At 40.4% G+C, this 21,288-nt stretch overlaps 1 protein-coding gene across 1 annotated transcript in view; it reads right to left on the bottom strand.

Moving 5' to 3' along the window:
* Nucleotides 1-21,288, bottom strand: part of LOC140991953 (neural cell adhesion molecule 2-like) — a 184,489-nt gene that overhangs the window by 59,702 nt on the left and 103,499 nt on the right. Inside the window, exons 4-6 of the mRNA XM_073462125.1 lie at nt 20,599-20,742; nt 18,027-18,164; nt 5,350-5,467 (exon numbers count right to left, since the gene is read on the bottom strand). Coding sequence (XP_073318226.1) covers nt 5,350-5,467; nt 18,027-18,164; nt 20,599-20,742 — 400 coding nt within the window. The remainder of the gene's footprint in view (nt 1-5,349; nt 5,468-18,026; nt 18,165-20,598; nt 20,743-21,288) is intronic.

Genomic DNA, 21,288 nt, shown 5'->3' with positions numbered 1-21,288 from the left:
ACGTGACACAAATTCTTAAATTTCAAATCATTCGATAAAGAAGACCAAGAAAAAGATAAAGCAATATTATCTGTTGCAATTTATTATTAATGCACCCAAATACTATTTTAACCCAGAAATATGAAGAATAAGTTTGAAAACACTTTTGTATTTTTACCTGTTCATTCGATATAGATGATAACTGCCTCAATCTCAAACTGGCACCATGTTTTCTTGAAGCTTTTGTGTAAATTGAATTCCAAAGCAATAAACGCAAAGCGCTCAGAATAATGCATAACTCTAAATATATTTAGAGACTTCTCTATAAGGTCTCAGACTATACAGTCGACTGTGAATGAAAATAAAAACAATCTTGTTATTTAAAATGCGTAGACTCAGACCCAAACACACACACATAGTAATACGGTTTAGCGAGGCCCCAGCCTCCCTATACTGTAGGAAAAGCTGGAGGGAGGATAATTGAAAGTCGACGCAGGAAACACCAAAGCCAAGTAATAATAACTCTGGCGAGCCAAAGAGGAAATGAAGAGAGGCCTCATCTTTGGAACGGACAGTGCAGGACGGGCTGCAGCGCTGAATGTCATTACGCTGACTGACTGCTGACAGGTAGTCCATTACCTAAGATGCATAGAGGACGAAGCGCAACCTCGCACTGACAGGAAATGCAACTGTGTGAGGCTGGAGGATGCTGGGAGGGGGTGACATCAAAAGGAAAACTAAATTGGGTTGTGATTGTTGTTTACGCCCGAGCCGATTCTTTTGTTGTGATGTACCCATTTTAATTCTGCGGTCTTGGATTGACGTACAGGGCTTGTTGACCCGGAGGATACACTGAAAAGTCTGACAGTCAGGAGACACCGCAGAGTGTTGGTGTGCAGTTAAAGAGATGCCATCTGTGGAGTGATGGGCAGCAAACGCTTCGTGTTTTATTAAAACAGTATTTAAAAGGTGTCATGGTTTGGGTTTTTAGTTTTATAATTTCCTGTTTTATGCTGAAAGTTTATCCTCATGTGTCATGTTTTAGTTTCCACTTCCTGTCTTTGTCTGTTTTCCCGCCCTTTATCCTTTTCCCCCCAGTACATTGTTTGTTTAGTTTTTTTGCTTGTGGATTACTCCTGTTTTGTTGCCAGCGTTTTTGACCTCCTTTTGTTCTGGATTATTGGATTTTGGACTTGGACATCAGCTATTATTAAAGCCCGCTTTTACTTTTTAACCCGCCTGCCTCAGAATTCTCCATTTGGGTCCTTTTTTGATAACCTTGATGGCAAATTGGGATTACAGTGAACAAAGACTTTCCTGTTAGGTTGAGTTTTTGTAGAGTGGTACCAAAACAAAACCTCAAGGCATTCACTATTAACGCTAATAGTAACTCTGACACATCATTTCATGCCACTGACGGGTAGTAAGGCTGATCTTTAGAGGGAACAGAGAGGTGTAGAATCAAAAAGAGCGGGAGCTATCACCTAGCTTATTAAGACGTGCTGCAACATCCAGTTCTATACAAGCTAGCGTGGTGAGCTTTTCCTAATTAGCTAGCTACTGAATCAAATTAGGTAAAATCCTGTAAACAAGTGGGGTTGAAGAGGTGCTGTGACTACCTAGCACTGTTAGCTGTTAGCTCACCAGTAGTTCGCAAGCTAGTGTCTTTGTCTTCAAGCTTCTAAAACACATTTTGGTGCCCATTCACTCCAATAAGAATTGTTCACACCTGCGCCAAAAAAGTATTCTCGCTTCTGGGTTTACTTCCTGGTTATGAAGCCCACTGAATATGCGTAGTGGTGTTTCTCCCGCCTGCAAGTTCACCCTCAGCCCATTAACTCTACAGTACATTAAGCCAGTTTAGAGATGTAATCTCAGTGATAATACACAACTTTGAATCCTTCTGTAAGCCTCTTTCACTCTAAATCTGGTTAGGTGGATAAAAGAGCAAATATAATCATTTTCCGCACACGAACAGATTTGTCATTTCAATTGCCTTTTGTAATTACGGCGCCAAACATAACTCAATTTCATGTTATGATACAAAAATAGAGTTAGTGAGTGGAATAATTATCTAGGAACGAAAGCTTTCCCATGGAGTAAAAATGAATCAATACAGCAGTTCTCACCCATCATCACTGTGAAATTTGCTGCGTCATATTATGCACGCTGTTCAATCATTAAAATCTAATTTTCCTGGTTTGCTCTATTGCTGAAAGACAAGGTAACACACCCAGGAGTAAATATAATTTCTTTTGTTGGGACTGGAAACAAGAGAGCAAGATGAATGAGACTTAGAAAGTTTAGATGGTTTCCAGCTGTGAAGTGTCTGGAAATCTTGTTTGTACTTTGCACGCGCCTCATTTTTTCTGCCATGAGCGACTTTGTTCTTTCAGACAAAAAGATTTGGATGCTGAAAATACAAAGCTGATTCATTTACAGAACACATTCAACAGCGTACTGTAGTTGTCGTACAGTCTTCCTGCACTCAAGTTAAATACTTGAACTTGTGACCTTTCTGTTAAGGTGCCCAATATATAATGATGTCAGCTTGTTTACCTCTTTCATCACATATTCTGACAAAAATAACCAGCTGTACGTGTAGGATTGACATTTGGGTTAAAGAGACCATAAATATGAATGCTAATGATATGTCAGAGACAATAGCAGTTACATAGCAACGAATAATTTCAAGAAATTAATGAACCTGCTTAATGACTTCGTGTTTTCTGGATGTTTAAATATATAAAGCAAGAAGAAAAACACATTTAAGATGCCTTGTGTGACATCCTGTCTTTCACTTTTGTCAAAGATCCTTTTGTGAATGTTACTGTGTGCGATTGTGTATTTATGGTGCTACTTCAGGAGGCAAAAGGACAGGCTTTTAGACAGTACAATCAAACTCTTTTCACTCTGCAATAAAAACTACAAGCACGGTAGTTAAAGAGAGAAAATAACTTGAAATTGCTAAGAACGAAAGCTAAATGTGGGTGTTTAAGACTTCACGCTTAAACGTTGCTACGCGTTTTTTTGGTCGATTCAGAGTTATATTTAAGTGTTATTTTACCAACCACTATTTTTTCTCTTTCTTTCCTCTAGGATTGTTGGCGCTCTGGCTATAAAACACAACTTGTGAATTTCTCTAGAGAATAAAGTTAGCAATATTGATATTTCAGGGATAATACTGCCATATTTTGCAGGTTTTATCCCGCTCACTACCAGTTAAATTCACCCACACCCAATTTTCCAAAGCATACTTCGAGTTTTGAATGTGTTTTTCTGCAGTTCCTTCAGGGCAGCCATTGATTTCCAATCATTTCAGTACAACATGAGAAAGAACTTACAGAAACCTGCCAGAGGTAGGTGATACATCACAGTTAAAGTAATATCCGATGTCTCTTGTCAGACATCAGAACCCAGCTATCCTTGTCAGGACTTTACATTGACTTCCATTCATATGTACACCCTAACTCTGACCTCAGCCTAACCTCTATTCATACCTTACCCATTAACTTAACCACGACCTCAGTAATCATATTTTTGCCCCATTGGTCCCCATGAGGACTACTGGTCCTGACATGGAAAGTGTTTATGCCAGAAAAGGTCCCCAGTAGGTAACAAAAATGTGTACACTTTCCGTCAAAAAAGACTTGTTCTACAGAATAAAGTTAGCAATATTGATATTTTAAGGTCAATGCTCAATATTTTACAAGTATCAGCCCCCTCACTACAAATCAAATTTACCTACAACCAATTTTCCAAAGCATACTTAGGGTTTTGAATGTGTTTTCCTATAGTTCCTTTAGGGCAGCCATTGATTTCCAATTATTTTAGTACAGCATGAAAAATAACTTAAAGAAACCTGCCCGAGGAAGGTTTTTCCTCACAGTTAAAGCAACGTCTTTTGTCTCTTGTCAAAGTTACAGCATAGTTGCTTAATAATGCACAATCCCCTCAAACCCAGACTTTATTGACTTCCATTCAAATGTACACCGTAACCTAAACTCAAACCCCAATACTAATCAATTTATGCCAAACCCTAAACTTAACCTTAACACAATTCATACCACACCCCTAAACTTAGTGTTTTACCACATTAGGACCGGTCTTTGTTCCTCATGGGGACTACTGATCCTGACATGGTCAGTGTTTATGCAATGGCCCCCAATAGCTAACATAAACGTGTACACCTTGCATTAGCATGTGATGTTAATGTAATTTGAAATAGACATGATCTTCACTGTCTTGATCTTAACCAATGGTGGTTTAAAGTCTGTGAAAGTTGATTTTGCCCTGCGGTCAAATTAATGGCTTGAAATAGAAAACACTACAGTATGCTTTAGAAAACAGTCAAGTATAATTGATTTGTACCTGAATGGGCTTAAAACATACAGCAACACCGCTACGGGCTATTAAGGAGAATTAACTGGAAGAAAAGACAAGTGCATTATAGGGAAAAAAGCACAAGCTTCACTGGAATGCCAATAAAGTGTTATCAATAGGTGCAAATAGCTTGTCGTGATTGCCTGCTGAGTGGGTGCAAGCTAATTACTTGATGTCGAGTTGTAGAGTGGATGGTGGGGTGTCAAATGCTCTTCAGGTGCAAATTTTCACACTGTTGCTATGTGGCATGTGATATTATTGTGTTGCTGCTTAGGGCAATGTGCGAGGGCGGATTACGAATTCCTCAGTTAAAACTGGGAAAGAATATCTGCTTGATCTGTAACCAAAACATTACAACTGCTTGCATGTGGGCTGTTTGTGAGGAAATATTTACACATACATATACACAAATAAAGCTCAATACATTTGTGATGATGATGATGATGATTTAAATGCTGCAAAGCCCCTGTGCAAAAAGCTGGGCCAATATAGAAGTGGTTGTCCTCTTAGGAATTCAGCTATGACAGAAACATCCTCACTGAAGAATTTCCAAAGTTGGGAATCCTGAATTAGGATGGCATTGATCTGATCTAGCCTTTTAGAGAGGCTAACAACAAACGCTAGCCTGTTGGAGAAACTAACACAGATGTTAGCCCGTTAGAGAGGCTAACGTCAATGTTGATGTTACGCATCAAAGCCAAAAACTGAACTCCTGTCTTTTCTTGTCCATTACTGCAAGCTAGCCAGACAGTGATAAGTAAAATGAGAAAACCATTGTTGTGGATACAGTGAATCTTGAATAATCCACTTTGGAGTTCTAATTAGCAATTCTCAATTTAAGGTAACATACGAGGTCTATGAGAGGATTGGGATTGTGTCTGTAAAAGGAAGATACGATCTTTGATTTTCCTGCAATGAGGCCTACACCAATATTTTTTAAGCTGTATGTCAGAGACCGATGCCAGATATTAAGGAAGTTGAAGTTACCTGTGCCATGTGACCGAAGGGTCAGGAGATCCGGAGGTGATGCAAGTAAATGTGACTGATTCCTGGTAGTCAGCTGTGGCATTGAAGGACTGCTGGAACACTGACAGCACCGGAGGGACTGCAAACAAAAAAACATAGCAGAAAATAACATAATCAGACAGGAATGCAGCCATTGGAAAGTCAAGAGGATGAATCATTAAGAGGCTAAATCTGACTATTTTTCTAAAAAAGATTCAGTCTTTTTGAAGCCAGACGATGAAGGCTAACAATTTCAAATGGATTAAATTGGCCTTGCGAGTGGCTTGTAAGCACTCCCTGAAAATGCTACTTCTGTTGGTAATCCCAAGGGGATTTCAACTAACATTTTGACCCAGCTTTGGTAAAAACACAAAGGAGCTGAACACAGTGATATGAAACCATAATACTATTGTCTGATTCAGAAATGCTCGGCTAAATCCATATAAACAATAGGAGACAGAAAATGTGTTTCAACATCAAAAACAACTACACCACGTATGAAAAACAGTGCTTTTCTATTATGAATAAACCATTCAATCCCTGTCAAGTGCTCGGGCTCCAGCCATTGTTCATCTTGCTGGGCCAATTTGTGTAGACTCAAAATTAGAAGGCCTTCATCACTGTGATTTTACCGTTAGTGATTTTAAAGATGTACAAAAAGAAAGCCTCTCTAAGGCCCCTTTTTTTTTTTACATATCCAACAGTACACTTTTTAAGATTAAGGTGAATTTTTTTGTGCTTAAATGTGGTGGTGAGGTCTTAACATGTACATGCCAGGGCCGTAAGTATAACAACATTGTGGGGGACATATCCCCAATATCAAAATGCCCCCTGACCTCAGACCAGTGATCTTGGAAATATGTTTACTTGATTAAAAAAAAAATCCTATGTGGTTAATTGGTCTAAACATGTACATGCATGTTGATGTGAAAATATAAATATATTATTAATATATATTATGGCCCCCCAGCAGAGTTTATCCCCCCAAAATGTTACAGTATGTCTCGCTATAAACAGCAGAGGTCTTAATGACTTTATCAGGAGTATATGGTGAGCGCAGTCTGGAACACGCAGCTTGTCAACCGAGGGCTGTCATCTTGTCATTCAGTAAATGGAGAGCGGCTCGGCCTTTTCTCTGTTTGCCTCTGCAGTGACAGGGGAATGACAGCTTTATGGTACAAGCATGTTTATCAGTCTGCTAAGTCCATTTCTCAAGCCTGTACTTACGCTGTACCTCTACTCCCACCATAACGGCACCGCTGTGGCTCTGTCCAATCTAAGACTATTATTAAGCATGTGTGGAGCAGCTTATTGGAGCTCTGGAGCTATTATGCCATCAGTTTGCCTCCCTGATGTCGGGGAGAGAACAAAGCACCACCTGAACATCTGAGGACTGTTTGAACATATGAGCCAGAGAGAACTGATGTTCAGACAGTTGGTCCAATGTTTATATTCAGCTACACTTCCAACAAAGGTCTCTGCTGTCAAATTCTTGATTCAAAATGCACAAAAGTACCTGAAAAAATGCCCAAGTACTGTTTCTGGATCTATTTTTCTACATGAGGAAAAGAAGGGGTAGATGTAAGCAGAATGCCATTGGACCGACCATGCCACATCTGAAGGTGGAGATCTCAACCCGCTGTAAACGCACTCTGTTTGGCCTCATTCATTATAAAAAGATATCTCTCTCGCATGCTAAGAGGTCCTCTAACTCCTCCACCTCCTTCTATTAAAAAGAAAGCCCTGCAAAAAGCCACAACATATCTCTTTCTAGGCAAAGAAAAAATAAGCACGACCCACAGAATAGCATCAATTAGTCCACCGGCTTCGCCTACTTAATATGCCTGATGAGATCTGATTACTATGTGGACAGAATCGCACTAATGAGAATGCTTATTAATGCCAGGTGCAAATGCAAAGGCCTGTGATTAGATGTCATTACCCAGATAACGTGTCTAGATACTCATCATGTTCCAACTGAGGTCCGAACGTAAAAATAGTGTTACTGCATTTTACTCATCTAATCTCTTGAAGGCTAGCAAAAATCTTAAAAGCATGAAAGGTTTTCTGTAACTCTTGTTTAGAGCTGCTGCTTTGCTTGTAATTAGGCAGAATAAATTACAGGAGACATATTAAGCTCAGATTTATAATTACATTTTGGGCTACTAGAATAGGTTTACATGCTTTAAGGCTCAAAAAACTAATCAGTTTTCTCATACTGTTTCTCTTTAGGGCCCCCTCCAGAATACCCAGTCTTCTCTGATTGGTCAGCTCACACATGCCTGAGCCAACCCCGCTCACCGTGTCTCAGGTCGGCTCTGTCGTGTTTTCAGCGTCCAGTTAGCTTCACTTCTACCGTGAACATAATGCAAATGTATGATATGGTGGCGTAGTGCGATGTCTCTAGTTCTCTCTGTCACAGAATTAAAGTCACAGAATTAAAGGCCGGACTACTGATGAAGCATTTCAGGAGCAGTGTTTTCTGGGGGGGGGAGAGGAGCTTCTGTTGGCGTGGACTTTGGACTTTTTAACTTTTACATGCACAAAAACATATAAAAGGAAAGAAAAAAACTTAATGTCTCCTTTTAAATAAATTTAAAGGAGCAATATGTAAGTGTTTTAGTTGAAAACTAATACATAACAGTGTTGACGTCATATGAAAGACATCTGTGTGTTGTGCTGTAGAGATATCTACTGAAGTTAGCGTGCTAACAAGCTAGCAACAGCCTGTTCTGGCACATTATTCCTGTGTATTCTAGTAACACTCCACTGGTTCTCTGAGTTCCCAGTCTGACCACTACTGTAGATGCACAGCTAATCAAGCTAACTAGCTACTGGCAGCTACAGTTAGCAGTAGTTAGCGGTTGACAAGTGGCTAATTTTAAATGGTGTACATTTAACGGCATAATGCAACAAACAATAAAAATAAAAATCCACTGTTTTAATCAAAAAAACAAAACTCTCCTTTAAACATGGCTTCTTTGTTGTTAAATAATGCTGCGATCTAATCTATCTCAGACGAGGATCAACATTAAATCAACACAACCCACACAAAGAGCATGAAAATGAAGAGGAATCACCCAGAAAGACATCTTGATTTCTGTGTCTTTTCTCTCCCCGCGAATGAAAACCTATCAAACAGATGTTTGCACTTGAGTTAAATATGTGTTAATGTTTCTGGCAGCTGCACAGTGATATTATCCCGGCACCATTTGTTTTCCTCTGATCAAGACAACAATGGTTTGAAAGGCGTTAAAGGTACCACTCGGTGTGCAAACAAAGCTGAATTGTCTCATATTCCAAAACTGTAAACAGACCTCCTTTTGGTGCGCGGGAGTTAATGAATTGAATTTGTCCTCCAAGTGATGTCACCTGGAGGACACTTATCCCCGCGTAGATCTAAAAACGGCTCGGTAAAAATGAGGAAAATTAAATATGATACGCGCCGGCTAAAGAATCTCATTAAAATGCAGTCTTGATGAAATGTGCTTGTGAAGTTGCTGGAGAGAAAAAAAAAAAGAAATGACATACTTTGGGATAATGAATGGGGAATTCTAATCAAAACAAAGCATCATCGCGGATACTAATGAACCAAACACCGCAGTGTACTGTAGTCTTTCTTAAAAGATCAATTACACTAACGACACCAGTGTGTGCGAGTGAGAAACTCGTCAGGGTACGTCTAAATTCAACAGCGTCTGATCTATGTGTTGTCTCGTGGCGTCTATTCATCATCTACTTGTTGCCGTGTGCTAAAAAATGAGTGAATTTTTGTGAGTAAAATCAACACACAATAGGAAACCGGGCTTGAAAGAACGCACATGAGACACACATCAAGGTGCAGAAAGCTTTTCATGGATAAAAATGGCCTAAGCAAAAATCAAACACCATGAGTCCTTTCCAATAGTCCTGACTCGGCGAGTGAGAGGAGCGAGCATCTGCCTGACATGATAACCATTGATTTCCCCGCCAATAGATCTCCATTCTCCAGTGTCCCCTTCTCTTCCTCTGCAATACACTCCCACATCAGTGAGCCTTGTTGAAACCAGCCCCTGTTAATGAGACACACTGCCAAGCAGACAAGACTTCAAAAGAGCAAATCAGCAACAGGGTTTTTAAGCGTCCAAAAAGAATCTGGCAAGCTTTATGAATTCTTCATGTATTAGTCATATCCGTCAAACTTCAGAGGCTCTGCGGAGATAATGCGAGGTTTACAGACATCCCCACCAGCATGAGTGTACACACTGCAAACATATTTCAAGATACAAACTCTCCCGAACTGATTTGAATGCATCCTCGAGGAGCTGGAGGAGTTGTTTTCCGCGGAGCGCTAATGGGCTTCAATGGAGTGAGGATCACCCACGTTCTCGGTAAAATGTCATAACCATATTACACCTACTAGAAATTCAGCAGGTGAATGTTTTGAGACGAGACCTTTGCTGGAGTGCTTACTGGGGATTTGTTTTGCCTTCTAGATTAGTGCACAAGCAGGAATCAAACCAGGACTGATTGATAATTGGGAATGTAATGTCACAGGGGAGACCGTATTTATATTCTGCTCTTGAACGCCCAGCGGTTTTGATTGATGTCGCTGCGAAATAATTTAGGAAATCTTGAAGGACACAGCCAGTAGTTCCACTGACAAGTTGAAAGAGGGAAAATTGCGGGTATAGTGTGCGAGTGAGTGAACCAACAATTAAGTGGATGTGCCTCGGAAGGATAGGGGGGGAAATCAGGAAGTTATTTTCCATTTTGCATCGCCATCAGTTGCCATAGAAACACACCGTGACTGCCGTGGTTTGCTGGTCATCAAAGTGGAGAGCAGAGAGAGAGGTTAATAAAGGGAAGCCACTGGGAAAAATGGAAAAGTTGGCAGATGTTAGCCATATGTATGAGTTATAATCACAGCCTCTTGAATAAACTGTCCAACATAATTTACATTAAAGCATCAGTTTGATTATGGGAATTATTTGATTTCTTGCCCAGAGTTTGATGAGAAGATCAATACCACTCTCATGCCTGTATGTGAAGCCATTAGCTGGTTAGCTTAGCTTAGCTTAGCATAAAGGCTGGAAAGAGGGGAAACATCTGTCCAAACGTAAGAATATCCACCTACTGCACCTTTAAAGCTCAATAAATGGGATATTGTACATAATCAGTGAGCTTTAGATATGTTGTAGGTGGATTTTGTAACCTTGGGAGAGAACCAGGCTAGCAGTTCCCCCCAAAGTGTTACCTACTGGTTTGTCAACTACCGTTTTGAAGCCTCGGGTTTAGTATTAAGGCTGTCATCATCAGAGGTGCACTGTCAAGAGAAGCAAACGTGGGACCGTAATTTACAAAATCAACATCACGCTGTATTGAAGAAGACTTGAAACAAGCGATTGAGACCGTAGACTTCTTAGGAAAATGTTTGCTGAGGTACTAAATCAAGTGAGAAGTAGGGTTGTTTTCTCATAAGCTTACATACAATCAAACTTCTTTTTGAAACCAGCGGACTCCCTCTTTACTAGTCATTAGTAAGAATGCAGTTTTAAAGCATTTTCATATTTGCTACAGCTATCAGACCGGGAAGCTCCATCCATATTTCATACCGACATGGTTTCCCCCAACTTCCAGGCTTTATACTACATTAAGCTAAGCTAAGCTAAACTGAACTGCTGCTGACTGTAGCCTTTTACTTGAAGGTCCAGTTGGGAGTTTGGAATGAGACTCAACAATAAACTATCTTACAAACTGGGCCTTAAAGAGAGTAAGCATATTTACCAAAATGCCCAACTGTAACTTTAAGTTAGCCAGCAAGCAGGCCAGGTTCGTACATTTTATGGCACCTACGTTAGCCAGTGTGACATCTATGACTCTATCTGTTGCAGCTATCACAGAGGGTATGATAAAAATGTTTGTCTACCTGAAATACGTCTCATTTCATAGGATTCCCCTCAGCGTTCAGGGATGAAAAATTGCTGCATGTCATGACAGGAAGGACAAATATATCCATGATAAACTGGACTAACAGAGGCAGAGACAGGGAGAGAAGGGGACTCGGACTGTTGTGATACAGATTCAAAGCTTACTCAGAGTGAATCACGTCTGTAAATTACCCAATTATTCTAACAATAATCCTTATTTTTAAGCTTGTTCCTCCTCAGTGGATGTACGTCTTACACAACTCCTCTATGATAACTTTTGAGATCACTCTCTGAATTGTTCTCCACCCTAATGCACACTGAGCTGTTTAGCCCTCAGGGTGATTAACCATTCAGTGGGTGGCCCCTCTTCCTCGTTACGCCATCATGCTCATCTACGGCCTGCTTTGATAATACACTGGAGTCCGTGAGCTGCAGCAGGTCAGTGCTTATGGGCAAGACACCACTCTTTTATCAACTGACCCATGAATATTTATACCCTCACATGGGACGAGGGGGGTTATACAGTAAGTTAGTTCAGCCAGGCTGTCAGACAAATATTGTTCTGCATGACTGGTCAAAGAAAAGTCTGTAAACACTTTGCTAAAGTAGCCTAAAGAACTGACACTTTTTCTGAAACACTGTCAAAAGAACAGCACGCATCGCTGCTACGTGCTCAATGTGACTTTGTGTGACTCCCGACTCGAAGACGGTGATCAGGTTCAATTGTGGTTTACAATTAAAATCCACCATAAAGACACAGCTGGTGATTGGCTGTGCACCACCCACTAATCAAGAAATACAAAAGAAAAATCTTGTTGACTGCTGTTTGAACACAAATAAATGATTCAAGGACAACCTTGCGCATACACCAAAAGTTTTCTATTTCTATTTCAATTTGAGGCACGATCCTTCAGAAGCAAGAGACCTCTCATGCAGCAAAAGCTGAAAACTGTCCTGATTATCTGCTTTTTCCTTTACAGCGTCATTCAACAAGACTCTTCTTCTAATTGAGTCCTTAAAATAAAGTTGGCTGAGTGCCGTGAGGTTGTCCTGAGGGGCTTCTTAAGAACTTTAAAGAGATGGAAAACTTAACTTTGCCAGCTTCATCTATCTGTCAAATTTAGGGCCTTTTGTCATTCAGACGTTGGTGTCGGTTATATAAATGTAACTCTTAAGCAACTTCAGATTTCTTACATGCATTTGAACTGGATTAAGATTGAAAGATTAACTAGTTAGTGCTGGTCAGCGCTCTTAATAAGGTGATGATACATGTGTTTATCTGGACTGTCCTGCCAAGAGAAACAACAGCGTCATTTAAGCAAGAACCCCAAAACAACACATTTACATTCAAGTAGCTCTTTAGTGGTTGTAGTAATTATGACGTGAGCGAAAGGGGAGGTATGGTGACATTGTTATAGGGCGACAAAACCTGACACTACACACTGCGATACATTTTGAATCCCAATACTACCCTTGCCCCTACCACTTAGCCCTACCCCATTTTCTGTGTTCATGCCTAGGGGTTGGGTGTCAATGATTCTTGCTGGGATAGAGGGGTAGAGCAAAGTGTTTGGGCTACATGGCCCTCCAAACAGTCTCTGAAGCTAACTAGCTAGCTAGCTTCCAACTTCCAATAAACACTCTTAATTTGTATAATGCTGCCATTGTTGTGTACAAAGATGGACACCGCCAAAGCGTATTGTTTCTGGGGACAGAAAGTATTTTCTGATGTCCTTCAGCTGCTCTGCCTCCACTCTGGACAGATAATGTTTTGCTTTACATGTGGTTAAAGTAACTGCTAACTAACATCACTGTTTACCATCTGGACTGGGGCCGTGCAAAGCTTCCAAGAACAATGGAGGTCAGTTTTAGTACTGGGGTGATTTGTGAAGTTTCCTGATGGACTTATACCACAAGCTTTATAGTTAAAGTGATTCCTAAGTGTTGATAAATATATCTGTCGTTTGCTAGTTAGCGGTCCCGCTTGCTGACTCGGCCTCAGGGTGCCAAGAGCCAATCTTCCAGTCTGGGCAGAGTTGGCGGACCGTTAGCACCGTGGCTGGGGGCTTAACACACATTAAGCGCTATTGGCTACTGCAAAATGCAAAGTCCCTCCCTAGCAACCTGTTTTTAGAGAAAACACTTAACTATGCCAAAGCAGGTAGCACTCCACTAGCCATTCATTTTTAATGCTTTGTTCTAAGGTTTAGAACCATTGTTCTAAGATAAACCTCAGTGATCACATGCAGCAAAAAGTAAAGTCCAGCAAAGAAAGACGAATGGCAGCATACTGTAAGAGGAGTCCAAAAAGCAGTCCCTGATGATTTGTGCAGGAAGGTGTCCAGAGCCATCTCCCTCCCTGCTTCTGTGTGGGCAAGAATCAATGTCCATCCAGACTTTGGCACAAAAGAGAGCTTGAAGTGCTGAATGCTGGACCTCAGGAGATGATGTGGAGCCTGATGACGACCGATACCTACATCCATTTAGTGCTCATCCTTTCTTCTCTATACTTCCTCCAGGGGTCTTCAGACAGAGAAAAGGTGTGTTTCTGGCTGTTTTTTTATCAGCTTGTTTATCTTACCTCCATGCCATATCCCCAGGCACTGCAACACGGAGCAACACTGTCCACAGCTGATTGATAAAACATGCAGTGCAGTCTTTTTCCCTCATTGACATATCTGAGCCTCCTAGCAATCTACTCTATCTCTATCTGCTTGTGTTCAGGGCCTCTGTGTTGTTCGACCAGCCATGGTTGTTGTCGATACTGTATATTCTCGGGTAGCCCCGGTGGCTTCCTGTTATTTTGGAAATCCTCGCCTAAGATGGGATTTATTGCTCCACCGTGGCCTCACGAATGGAGCCCATAGAAGGAAAATAATCCCAGTGAATTCTCCAAGTAGGAAAAGATTTACACCTCTTGCTTCAGAGCAGGAAATGGAAATGTTTCGCATGGGGCTTCTTGTGCGAATGGCTGAACCTATATGCTAGTTGCAACATGGCTCGGTGCACTGAAAACAACTTCTTAGGGACTCTGTAGACTCCTGAGACCAAAGTGGCTGCCGTTGTACAACAAGAAAACAAGCTGGATAAGAAATGTATTAGTTTGACATCTGATCCGGTGAGAAGACAGTCCTTGCCCTTCACATATGGGCAAAAATGGTGCAATACAAGAAGAGAGGCAGGTGTGGTTGAAGTCTGAGCATTACCGCCAGGATCTGAGTGGATGGAAAAACATATTGTGGCTTTCTGCTGACAAAAATGGACAGCTTATGTTTACCTGCCCCATGACAGTAGGTGGCATTTACGAAAGTGTCCCTTTCCATCTCTGTCACCTTCAGACAAGCTCTCTTTTATGCCAGAAGCTTAGCTAAAAGTTTCTCTACACCAGAGGATGACAGGTGACCTTGGAAAAGAAACTGCTATTTCATATTAGAGAAGAGAAACTTACTAAAGTGATGAAAGTACTACTACTACAACAAAGAAAGATTAAACCTGAGGTAAAAGATTTGATTTGACCTATTTACACATGCAGTAGACATAGAGAGAGAGAGTAATTCCAATATATATTCTCTTTTTAGCTCAGTTTTGTCCTCCACAAACTCCTGAATGAATTATCTGCTCGTTACATAAAAGATGCAATATGTAAATATGTAGGAAATAAAAGTTATGTCAAATTCATCCATGCATTGTGAGTACTGCAGAGATATCTGCTGAAGTAAGCATGCTAACCAGCTAGCCCTGACCCTTCCTGTCTCATGATACCACATTGCACAACAAGAGGCGATAGAGGCCTGGTTCGATTGTCGACTCGCTCATCAAAAGTGAGGTATATTTGATGATCTCTTTCACATTACACAGTATTTGAATCATTCTTAATTAAAACACTGATTATAGCAACTTTAAGTGAAATAAATTGAAACATATGAGAGAATTTAAATAAAATAACAGGTTAAACAACTATTTTGAAAACTGAAATAAATTAGATGTAAGTCCATCACTGCTGTAACAGATGTCCCATTGCCTGGAAGGACCATATTGGATGAACTCATTAGTTTCATTAAGTGTTCGTTTCCTCTAAGTGCTTTATATTTTTCATGTGGACCAAATGGTGTTTTCCACAAATCAGATCTCGTCTCCTCCAGGCTCAGCTTAAACGTGAGAGCCTTCAGGAACTGACAGGACGAGTCTCCTCGAGGCAAAGTGAAGTTCACTTTCAAGTCCCTCGGAGAGTGTGCACTCCTCAGGACACACAGCAAAGCGCTCTGCAGACTGTCCCGTCTCAGCACCACATGGCAAGTGTCGTGTCTCTGTAATAATAGGTTGTGGCTCATTGAGCAGGCTTATTGGATCTTCCTCAGAAGTGAGGTAAGTGGTGTGCTAAATTGAACGCAATTCATGGTTTTTGGGCGGAGGGCCGCACTGCTATTACATTAGGTGAGAGAGAATTACATAGGCAGAGACAATATTGCAGCTGTTCAAGCGTTACAGGACGCTCGTGGCCTTAGTGAAATCACATTTCAATCACTTCAGCAGTCTCAGGTGACTCACTGTAAATGAGGACAAATGAGAAAATTAAAATGACATCCGTCGATTTTTGGGCCACAGAGCCCAAAGCCATCGCTAATTGAAATTTTCAATCACACTAAAGAATTTTTTTTAAAAAATCACACCAGTGATGGCAGAAAGAGCAGAGTGATGGTGCTGTAAGTGTGCCAATGATGAACTTATCTGAGTCAGTGGAGCTGAATCTGTCAAAGCTGACCACTGTGTTTTGATGCTACAACCCAAGGTCACATTCAAAATGAACTCAGCTCAGTTTCTGCACATCAGTCGATGCTGTTATCAGAATCATTGACCTGACTCGGCAGGGGATTAAAACACTGTAAACAAGCTCTGAAATGGGTCAACGAAGACGGTTATATTTGTGTGGCCGCAGGCTCAACAACATGACATCTTGTATGTGTCTTCATAGTCAGTAACAAGTTGTTTGGAGAAAACAAGTTAAGAAATTATTCGTATTAATGCAATCTTATTCTATTTTGCAACCAGCTCCTCCTGTGTACACTATCCTCGCTCAGTTATTCTACTTTGAACCTTTAGCACCTGCAGACTCTCCACAAAGAAAATAATGAGTGATGTTTAACTGGAACAAGAAAACGTGTTTAAGCAGAAGAATCCCTGATGCATGCTAATCTGTCGACACCGTGTGAAGAGCGCTGGGAATCTTTCTGCACAGCTTCCTCCAAAGCTCCATACTGACGACCAGCTAGGTCTTGGAGGCTTGTAATAAATGAGATGTATGCTGATAGTAACTCAGAAACAAGATTGTTTACTGGGTTATGTCACTCTAAGAGGATTATGCTCCACAACAAAAGTCATCCTGCTGCTGGTTTACAAGAGTGCTGTGCAATTTTGAGCCATTCAAGACTTCCTCCTGAGCATTTTCAGCCCTGACAAGAACAAGAATATTCGGTTCAAAGTAAAGGCTGCCGAGCTAAGATAAAGTACCACCTGTAACCTGTAAAATCACAAAATAAGATCTTGCTTTTTCAATTTCAGTAACCATAAATCCAAAGTTAGAGAAAAGAGTAGAGTTGAGGAGACTTGTGTGCCACAAAAAATAACCCAATCTTGTGAAACAAAAATTTCCAAAGTGCCTCGCAAGGGGAGACTAAAAGTTGAAGGGGCTAGTATTTAATATTGGGCCTCTAATTAAGTAGCCACAACAATGTCTTTGTAAGAAAACACTTCTAGTAACCAATACACAATCTAAACGTCTAATACTGTTAATTAACGTCTAATGATGTTAATACTGACTTTATTGACATTTAACTCTTATGTAAGACCGTCCCCACCTGCTTCAAGACAGCCACCATCATCCCTGTACCTAAAAAGTTCGAAGTATTTTGTCTTAATGACCTGATGAAGTGCTTTGAGAAACTGGTTCTCCAGCAAATCAAAGACAACATCCCTGCCAGCTTGGACCCTCACCGGTATGATCTCAGAACCAACAGATCCACAGAGGATGCCATATCCACTGCCCTCCACTCAGTCTTCCCACACCTTGGAAATAACGACGGTTACATCAGAGTGCTGTTTGTTGACTTCAGCTTGGCATTAAATACTCATCCCCATGAAGCTGTTTGGAAAACTTGACACTCAGCTTGAGTAACACTCTCTGCAATTGGATATTGGACTTCCTCACAAGCAAATGTCGAACAGTTCGGATTGACAGTCGCACCTCCTCTACGGTAGTGCTCGACGCTGGAGCACCCCAGGGCTGTGTGCTCAGCCCCCTTCTGTTCACACTGTACACCGATGACTGCACTCCCAAAGGTCAAGAGAACTGATGTATGCAACGACACCACCAACATTTACCACATTGAACACAACGATGAGAGTTCATATCAGGAGGAAATCAACAATCTTGCAGAGATCAATCTACTGCTCAACGTCAGCAAAACCAAGAAGCTGATAAATCTAGGTGCTGTATCGTAGGCAACTGGACTTGCCTACGATACAGCACCTAGATTTACCATGACCTGGATGACTGAGAACCTTCATCAACAAAGAGCTGATAGTTGATTTTAGAAAAAGGAGGCCAAGTTTGTGGACCTTGAACAAAACAATGAACTAAAAGTTTGGATATTATTTTTAAAATTTGGCTTCATGGGCATAAAAAGTCTCCCCTTTTAAGCACTGCACTGTATTGTTGCAAATCTTCCAATACTGACTCAAAATGTAACTCACCGTTCACCACCACAGCGATGTCCACAAAGTCGATCTCGCCACGGGCCTCGACGCTGGCCTCGCAGCGGTACACGCCCTCGTCAGCCTTGGTGACCTGATGGATCTGCAGGTTGTTGTTTGCGAGCACCTGGAACCTGCCTTCACAGCACGGGCGAAGAGGAGGAGGAGGACGGACGGGAAGTCAGGCGAAGACAGGAAGAGGAGAGAGAGCGGGGAGGAGGGAACGACAAAAGAACAACAGTGTATGATAGAGAGAGAGGCGAGATAAGAAAGTTAGGAAAACAGCAGTGGAAAATTGCCATCTCCACTCCTCAGTAGCTCGACTGTCAATCTTCACTCCAGCACATTTACCTGATAAAGTCTGCATAGATAAACACTCACGCAATTACAGTTCCAAATCGTCTGCGGTCTCTCTCTCTCATTGTGGCCGCTACGAGATTGGCCAGGAGTGATGAGGCCCCTATCTCATTTCTCCCAAGCAAAGATATTTATAACCACGCATTGTAATTAGAGTGAAATGATTAAAAAAAAAAAAGAAAAAAGAAAAAGATCGCTTCTTCTTCATGTTTCATCATCACTGTGGCTCTGAAGATTTGAATTTCAATTAAGAAAACGTGACAGATTCAAGGGGTCACTCTTTCTAATCAGTGTTCAGGCATGCATTTTGTTAGGAAGGAGGATGGGGAAGTGGTGTAGAGAGTTGTAAATCAGGGAGGAAATAATGAATCCAAGTCTTCTGGTTCCAGCTATTTTATCAGAAAATAATATTACTGAAAGGGAATCTGTCCTCTGAGTGCCTTCTTCCTCTGACCGTCTTCTTAAACAAATTGAACAGACCACCCTCCTGATATTTAACACCACCGAAGCAGCTGAAAGGAGTGCGATTAAAAGGGAGACGCTTGAAAAATCAGCTCAAGATCAAATTGGACAGAACATGATTGACAATGCGATTGTGAATAACTGTATTGTCGTTTGCAGCTTTTATAAACCAATCTGATGGAAATAGCTCTTTTGCACTTCATCTCCTGGGATGCAGCATCTTCAAATGTCACCATCCAACTGCTCCATAATCCATTCTCTCATTCGCTTGTTAACATGGTTTCTGTCCAAGTTACGCGCCTCCTCCGGGGCTGATGGGGTTTCTATTCATAGCATTTGATATCCTTGTCTTATTGTGAAGCCACACAAAAGAAGGAAACAGCATTTCCTAGAGAACAGTATTTTTGGCACATTAGCACGTCTTTTCAATGAGCGTTTTTCTCTCTCAATAATCGAGTGTGTTTGGCAGGTTTACATTTGAAATGTAATCCTCTTGAGATTGCTGCTAACTTGCAATTTTTATTACCATCATGATCTACTTCTGGAACAATTAACATCAGTTACATAGTTTGATATTGCTGAGCAATGTTGTGTGAAGCTCCTCCATCCAATACTTCATACCTAACCTGCTAATTAAACTACAAACGTCAGTCTTTAAAGCCCCAGAAAATGTGTTTTTGGGTGTTAATCTTTGCGTGATATCATTGAATATTTATGGCTGAATTAACAACTGTCAAAACAAAAAAAAAAACTACCTTGAGCATTAATTAATTAAACACTCAAAACCAAGCTAATCTTTTCAGGACTACTGGTTGGATTTATTTCTAAATCCTGACTCAAACAAGTAAAAAACTAAGGAGAAAAACTCACAATGCAGAAATGAAGAAAGTAAAAAGATTAAAAAATATATTTTTGTTTTATTTTGTTCATATTAGACCCCATCACTCCGACTAAGAAGCTGACAGTAAAAACATGGTTTCATGGCCTTCAATGAAAGCAACAAAGTCAAACACATGGTAACATTTTAGAGTAAGGTACACAAACATGTGAGTAGTTACTCAGGAACGACTTGCTACTTAATGAATCATGAGTAATTCCTGAATAACTGCGATTCTTGCACTATATAGCAGAAAACGATGAGTTACTAACGAACAGACTGGGAGATACTATAATAATGAATCATTAAGTAATGATTAGTTCTAGGAATCAGCCGTTGAGTATCATGAACTCATTAATTATTAATTACTTCATCATTAGCTAATCTTTTTGTGCACCCTTAAGTGAAACATAATACTGAGTAGTTACTAGGTAGTCATTAATTACTAATAATGTAATCATTAGTTACTATTTCTCTCTAATCTTCAAAATGCAATTAAGTAATAATTAAGTAATTAACTAATAAGAGTATCAGGTTAATAAAACAGAATTTCATTTTCACGAAATTCATTATTTAATATTACACCTATTTTCTTCAGGGAATAACATTTTAACACCTTGCAGCTCCATTGATTTATCTGTTTTCTGAACGACTAAACTACTCTGACCTTTGAGCACAATTTAAGTAAATCAACCAGTAATAACCTTATTTTTCTTTACAAAAGTATGTTTATCTATGCAAATATATCCCTCCTCCAATTCAATCATCTCCAAAAAGAAAAAATGGAAGAAAATATATTCAATAAACATATCATAAATAACAGCAGTCAAAGTAAATAAAGTGATTTAATTGTGAAATAAGGTCATGAGAACTTACTGTGGTGCTCCTCCGTGATCTCTTTGTCCTGGTAATACCACACGACCACGGGGACCGGTGAACTAATGACATCACACACCACCTCCGCCGTCTCACCGTGGCGGAACTCCTGCGGTGACTGAACATCCCGAAACGTCAGCCTCTCTGTGAGATCAAACGAGATGGAGCAGGTTTTTTTCTTTATTCTGCAAGTACTCAGAGCAGACAATTAAATACAGGTCTGAACATCAAAAGGAAAATCAAAAAATAAAAAAAACTGCTGTGCTTTTATGGGTCGCTTATGTATGACTGTTTTGAGGCAGAATTTGGGGTGAGGGGTTTGAAAAAGTCACTTTAAAAAACATTTCCCTCCAATTTTCTGTCTGGGTGGCATCTAGTAAGTTGTGTGGTTGCCTTTTTGAGGTAGTTTTGTTGATAATGCAGGGGTAAACGCTGGGCTGGCCCCTATTTGGACACCTGGTACCATGCATTACTGTCAGGAAAAGCCCTAGAACATTGGCTGCAAGAAATAGAAATAAAACTGAGTGAAAAAAAAATAATAAAAAATCTCCTGCTCAGAATACATTATTAGTTTTGGTAGTACTAAAGGTTGCCAGTATATTACCATACCCTGCTCTTAAACTTTGAGTTTGAAAGATGTTAACAGCCTTTGTGCCATATAAATAGATTTCTTAACCTGAAAAAAACTGA

The sequence above is a fragment of the Pagrus major genome, chromosome 24 (assembly GCF_040436345.1).
Source record: "Pagrus major chromosome 24, Pma_NU_1.0".
NCBI lineage: Eukaryota > Metazoa > Chordata > Actinopteri > Spariformes > Sparidae > Pagrus > Pagrus major.
Note: the sequence above shows the minus strand (reverse complement) of the source record. Positions and strands in the feature narration are given on the sequence as shown.